Below are 6,000 nucleotides of genomic sequence, written 5' to 3' on the forward strand. Positions count from 1 at the left end.
ACCTCTCTCAAAGAGAGGTTATAGCTCTTAAATGTGTTTTCTGCAGGAACTGTGGCCAAAATCTACCAGTTGTGGAGGCCTTCCTTCCCATAGATTTCAGACAACAAATGTAGGTGGCTGTATCTGAATTGTGTATCCAAGTGTATCTCACTCATTAGCCTCGTTGCAAACTAAATGGGACCATAGACAGATACAGCTTCTATTGGCTTTCCTTAAAGTAGTTTTCTGGGATGTTGGTAGGGATTTTTGTGGTGTCACCAGCACTAAGGGTTTAACATCGTATTTGTAGGCTGGAGCGTTCAGTATAGGGGAGTTTTACCTGCTGTAAACTTAAGGTGTTTTTCTGGTTCCAAAGGAAGTCAGACTGCATATCTGGAGAAGTATAAGTTGAGAATACCTGTCTACATGTTTGGCATTTCTGCAGTTAAATAATTTCCACATGGGCCATTCTAGAATTGTTTGAGCCAGAAGGCAAAGTCAAAGCTGTGCTCTCTGCATGGCTCCAGCAACTATGATGTTAGCAAGAGAAAATACTTCCACGTCATCCCTCATAGGACAGTCCTTCACAAACAAGACTTTCTTTGGAATATAGGATGCAAATTGCTGTTGCAGAATCAGGAGAGCCTCCAAGAACCTCATTCACACAACTCAGTTAATATAGAGAAAAGAATCTTAAATAGTGGTGTTGTCATGTGTATAGGAAGAGGTCCAATACAGAAGTGGTGGTGAGTAGTACTGCTTAGTGCATTGCTTGGCATACAGAAGAGACTCCTAGTTTCACCCCTAGATGCTGTGGGAGATTGTCATCTCTGGTCTTGTATTCCTCAAAGCAAATCCTGCTTTCTAGAAAAATGCCCGATTCTCCTTTGTCCTCACCCACCTAAGAGCAGGGCTAACCTCCATACAGAAGTCTCTGTCTTAAGACAGAAAGTAGAACACAGTTAAAAGTGCTTGGGATTTTTTTTCCTCCAGCTCAGTGCTGCCCTTTAAAGCTCCTTCTACAAAAGCATGGTGGGGAATTCTTGTTACAGTACTGCATGTCAATAAGACAAAGCCAACACCTGACATTTATTCCTTAAGTAATGTTTTGGTTACCGAAAGACCTGGTGTCTTCCTTTTAACTAACCACAGAGGCAGCTTCCCCAGTGGCTGCAGATCCAGTTGTGTGGCTGTTGGTAGCTTCTAGGATCAGCTGTATAGACAATTTGTATTGAAAGCATCCGTCAGTGGATTTCTATGCTGGGGAAGCTAACACATAGGTATTGTTTTTTATTGCCTTTCATTCTAGCCATAGTTCCAGTGTCAGCTCACTTTCATGATCATTTTACTAGACAGCTGGGAGACTGAGGTTCCTTAATTTCTAGCTGTGCAAAGATACAGGCTGAAATAGCGAAACATAGACACTGACCTTCAGGATGGCCTCATGCAGGGAATCTGACCTGGCAGTGAGCATTTCTCTAGCACGTGGATGTGGCTGCATGCCAGTTCCTTAAAATCACAAGGCAAAACTGTTTCCTCCAAAAAATGCGTGAAAGGACATGAGACATTGTTTCACTTCAGTGTTTTTTCACTGACTGTGTTCTTGTTTCTTCCTGTGGCCTCAGAATACATCCCTGTCTTCCTTTTCACTTTGAGCAGTGCTTCACTGTATTCACTGCGTTTCATTACCTGAGAGCCGCAGGCTGGCGCAGAGGAGACTTGTGACATTGAGATCAGCTAAAGCCTAATGGGAGGGAAGGCGTCCACGTGACTGCAACCTGCAGCTTAGGTAAATAAAGCCTCATGCACTCAAGCTCCTATTTTTATTTTCTTTTTTTTATATTACTATTATTTTTGTATATTTTTTACCTGGTGAAGCTGCTGTTCTTGGTTTTAGCCTCAGTTTTTCTGTTGGTCAGGGTAGAGAGCTGCTGTTTCTCTATCTGTATTCTGCAGCATGACATGCAGGAGAGAGTTCATTATGCAGCAGCAGAACTGTCTTTACGATAGGCTGTGACTGTGCGTCCTCACAGAACATGCAAACGTACAAAGCAGGAAAGAAAATCAGCAAATGCATTATTTGCTGACAATAATTGTTTCCAGTTGCAGCTGATGATAGTGATTAATCACGTAGTGTTAGTATTTTATTTGGGGATAGGATAGGTATTAAGGGGAAAAGACCAAGAAGTACTCTTCCTCATCTGCCTTGAAAAGTTAGCTGGTAGTGCCTTGATAGCAATGCTTCAGTTTTCTGAAACGTAAGAGTTTGTCTTTTTTTGAGATAATAATAATTATTATAAAATAACAATTATACTTCTTTCTAATTAGTAATAAATATGCAAATAATCCTAGCTAAAAGAAGAATGTAACATTCCAACCACATGAGTGATGCATAGCCAGCCATGTGTGTCAGTATTTATGTCATTGTTCAAGTATAATTACATTTACATTAATTGCATTTAATGCAATCCCTGTTTTATCTCCCATACCAATGCCTAACTGCAGTTGCAGCTGTCTGAACTGCAGTCCAATGCTACTCTCTGAGACATCTGGCCTTTCCTAATTTAGATGCCTCCTGAAGATGCTGTTCTCCTGAACTCCCACAGGAAACTAAAGCATCATATTGTGACCTATTTAATTTGCCCATTAATGAACTGCTCACTAGGGTGGAGGGAGGGAAATATATGAACACACCGGACAAGAGAAATTGTTACCTTCACTTAACCATGACCAGTGAAGGAATTATGCTGTAGCTACCCCTACCACAGCTTAACTATGTTAAGCAAACATGTGCTTACTTCACATCAGATGGTAGCAATAGCTTTCCTTTCTGCAATATATTCCCAGTATATAGTAGAGTTTCAGGATCAGGCATATGTCTGTACAGCTGCTGAAGAGATTTTCAGCCAGAGCAATTGGGAAATGTTTTTGTCCAGGTGGATTGTTATGCTGTTAAAAGTCAAAGTGTTACAAGCTGTAATGGTACTTGGTAGTCTTTTTTGAAAATTGTTTCTGTTGAGCCCCGATTAATTATCCCTCCCTCTTAATCAAGTTTCTGTGTGTAGCATGTCCGAACCCTTCTTATTCCATTTCCTTGTTTCTCCTAGTTCTCTCTTCCCATCTGCTTTGCAGTGGTGGAGCAGAGCAGAGCAACACCTTCTCTGCAGTTACATTTCCCTCTTTTCTCTTGAAAATCACTTTTCTACATTTATCCTGCACCCTGGGGATGCTCTTGGCTGTTTTTTAGCAGTTACTGCAGTCAGCTAGCACCTTATGAAACATAGTGTGCCATTTCTTATACGAGTCAGATTTCACTTGCTTCGTCTTCAAAGAAAAATGGAGGAATGCTTTAATCTTTGTTTTTGTTTTTAAACTGCCAGTGGGAGCAGGGCAAGCTTCCCACCACAGTTGGGTGGGACAAAGTTGGTATAGCTGTTCTGAGGTCGAAAACTGCCTGTGCCTATTTCTAGAAGGATCTGATGTTGAAATGAGTATCTTAAGAGTTATCCTTGTGTATGTGCACGTATAGCCTTATAGTTTCAATCACAAAGTCATAATAAACATGGTATCTGACATTCAACAGTTTTCAGAAGAAAGATGACCTGAAGCTTGATTTGCCATGTAAATTCAGTAATACATGCACTGCAGTTGTAGAGATTCCCCTTTCTTGCAAGAGCTCTGCACTCTATCCTGGTTTTGATGGAGAGTGAAACATGGATTGCATTCTTTCTCGTAAAGATTTTTTTTGCTCTCTTACTCAGCCTATTGTTTTGCTTCTAGTTTTGCATTCACTTGCCTTTGCTTAACTCAGCAACTGTTAAATGTTCTTTTTATTCTTTTTTTTTTTAATTTTCATTAAAATTTTAAAAAATCATAGAATCATTAAGGTTGGAAAAGACCACTAAGATCATCTTGTCCAACTGTTAATCCATTATGCTCACTAACCATGTCTCTTTCCCTTGGTCGCTTTTGTCTTTTCTTTCCACAGCAAAGGGTAAGAAATTTTGACATTTGCTCCTGCTATCAGGTCATGCTGTGTTCTTCTGAGTTTGCTGGGCTGTCCCTGCTTTGCCACAGGGTTGGTGGGTGAGGATGGCAGTTCCCTTTGTGGCCACTTTCACAAGCAAGTCATCCCAAGCAGCTCTGTGAGGACTGGAGGCCTCTGCCTCACCACACAGCAACTGCTGGGAGACCAGTTTCTTCCCATCATGGTACATGGGAAGAGTACGTATGTCAATTTGACCGTGAAGATGGAGGACAACATCCTGTATCACCTCATTTGAAAAATGAATGTTGCTTTTGTGGCTGTGTTGAGACTCTTCCTCCATGCTGGAGAATGGTGAGGCCTGAGATGCGTTACATTATCTAACAGTGCTGTTTCCCAGCATGTGGAGTTTGAGTGGTGTTTTCCATATATCTGTCACCAGCCCCACCAGTTTGAGGGGGCTGTGTGTGCACAGTGCTCCCTGGAGACAGCACCAAAATGAGAGACCTGCAGGAAAACTGAGTAGATGTATAAGGTGGACTTCAGCAAAGTCTTCTGCCGCAAAATTAAAATTCAGCTCAGTCCTGCCTCTCCAGACTGTGTACTTTAGCATTAAGATGATTTTCAAGCAACAGGAACAAAATTAGGCAGCAAATAAAAAATGGTCCAGAGGGTAAGTGTTTGGCCTCAAGTATTTGCATTTGTAGGCACGTGTATTTATGAGTCTTCTTTTGGTTTGTGTTTTGTAGGACAAAGAAGGTCAGCCATTGCTACCGTATCATTTACCGTCACCCGGAGAGGACTTTAACACAGAATGAGGTGCATCGTATCCATCAAGCTATTGAAGAATCAGCAGTTCGAGAACTTGGGGTTGAGGGCAGGTTCTAACATTGCTGGTCTGATGCCCTAATGAAAGTTGTCTTCTCATTTTTTTCCCCTTTTTTCTGTTTTTCTTTTTTTTTCTTTTTTTTGGAATGTGGGATACAAGCGAAGAGGAATTCTGTGACTGAACGTAGCATATGAAACAAATGACAAGTGGGCAATGGTGAAATTACCAAATAATAAACATTTCTATTAAGAAATAATTGACAAAACATAGGCGCTTTATTTTAAGAAAGTGGGGAGCAGCAGTGATGTGAGATTTCCCTCTTGTTACAACAAGAAATACACTGTCTGGTGGTTTTCTGTGTTAATTGGTCCCTGGGTTCCATTAAATTCCAGTAAATACTTGGTATTGTTTCTACGTTGACAGGATCTTCTGTCCATGTAACGAGTGAAGCAGAACAGAGACTATTTTGTTCTTCTACCTCTCCCTCTCTTTTAGTAAGAAATGGCGGGTTTTCCTTCATGAAACCTTCCAAGAGGCAAACCTTGTGAAGTTTGGCTCTTTTGCAATCAGAGTCCTTGGGCATCGCTTTCATTTGCTACATAGAAGGAGCCAGACATGCTCTAGGACTGGACTTTGGATGCCTTCAAATGCTAGGCTATTGGTGAGTCTTTCCTGTTGGATGTCCCTGCTATCACAGAAGTTAAGGGAACCACATACTGAGGTTTTCAGAGATGTGCACTTTCTCCAAGTGAGAAGATTTCTTATCTCAGTTTTCCTGACACAGTGACCACTGCAATATAAGTGTGTTCCCTGTCATCGTCAGCAGTGATGTCACATGGGGCAGGATGGCAGAAGAGAGCTCTTCCTTACAGTGCCCTGAAGTGCACCTGCCTTGATCTCTCACACTATCTCACTTTCTAGGAGCAGTGTCTGCTCAGAAATTTGACTGTTCGGGATTGAAACCTGACTAAAATGGGATTTCCTACTTCAGACACCAGTCAATTTATGAGATGCTCAGCTTTTTCAGGTTACAATAACTAAGTCCTGGCAGTAATGATGTTAGGTCCTACAGAGATGTTCAAATGGTCTGATAATTACTTGATGAGCCGTTGCACATGCTGATATTGAATAAGGGATCTGTTTTTCCTTGTAATGGTATTTCATGCAGTCTTGCAGGTCACATCTGGTTGCTGTGTCGGGAACATTC

At 41.4% G+C, this 6,000-nt stretch overlaps 1 protein-coding gene across 1 annotated transcript in view; it reads left to right on the forward strand.

Annotated features, from left to right (window-relative positions):
- FARS2 (phenylalanyl-tRNA synthetase 2, mitochondrial) overlaps window positions 1-4,852 on the forward strand; it is a gene marked incomplete at both ends in the record, with an annotated part of 180,380 nt that extends 175,528 nt beyond the window's left edge. Inside the window, one exon of the mRNA XM_079534035.1 lies at window positions 4,714-4,852. Within this exon, the coding sequence (XP_079390161.1) occupies window positions 4,714-4,852 (139 nt within the window). The remainder of the gene's footprint in view (window positions 1-4,713) is intronic.
- Window positions 4,853-6,000: the final 1,148 nt, after the last annotated feature.

This window comes from Tetrao urogallus (genome assembly GCF_951394365.1).
Source record: "Tetrao urogallus genome assembly, chromosome: 3".
Lineage (NCBI taxonomy): Eukaryota > Metazoa > Chordata > Aves > Galliformes > Phasianidae > Tetrao > Tetrao urogallus.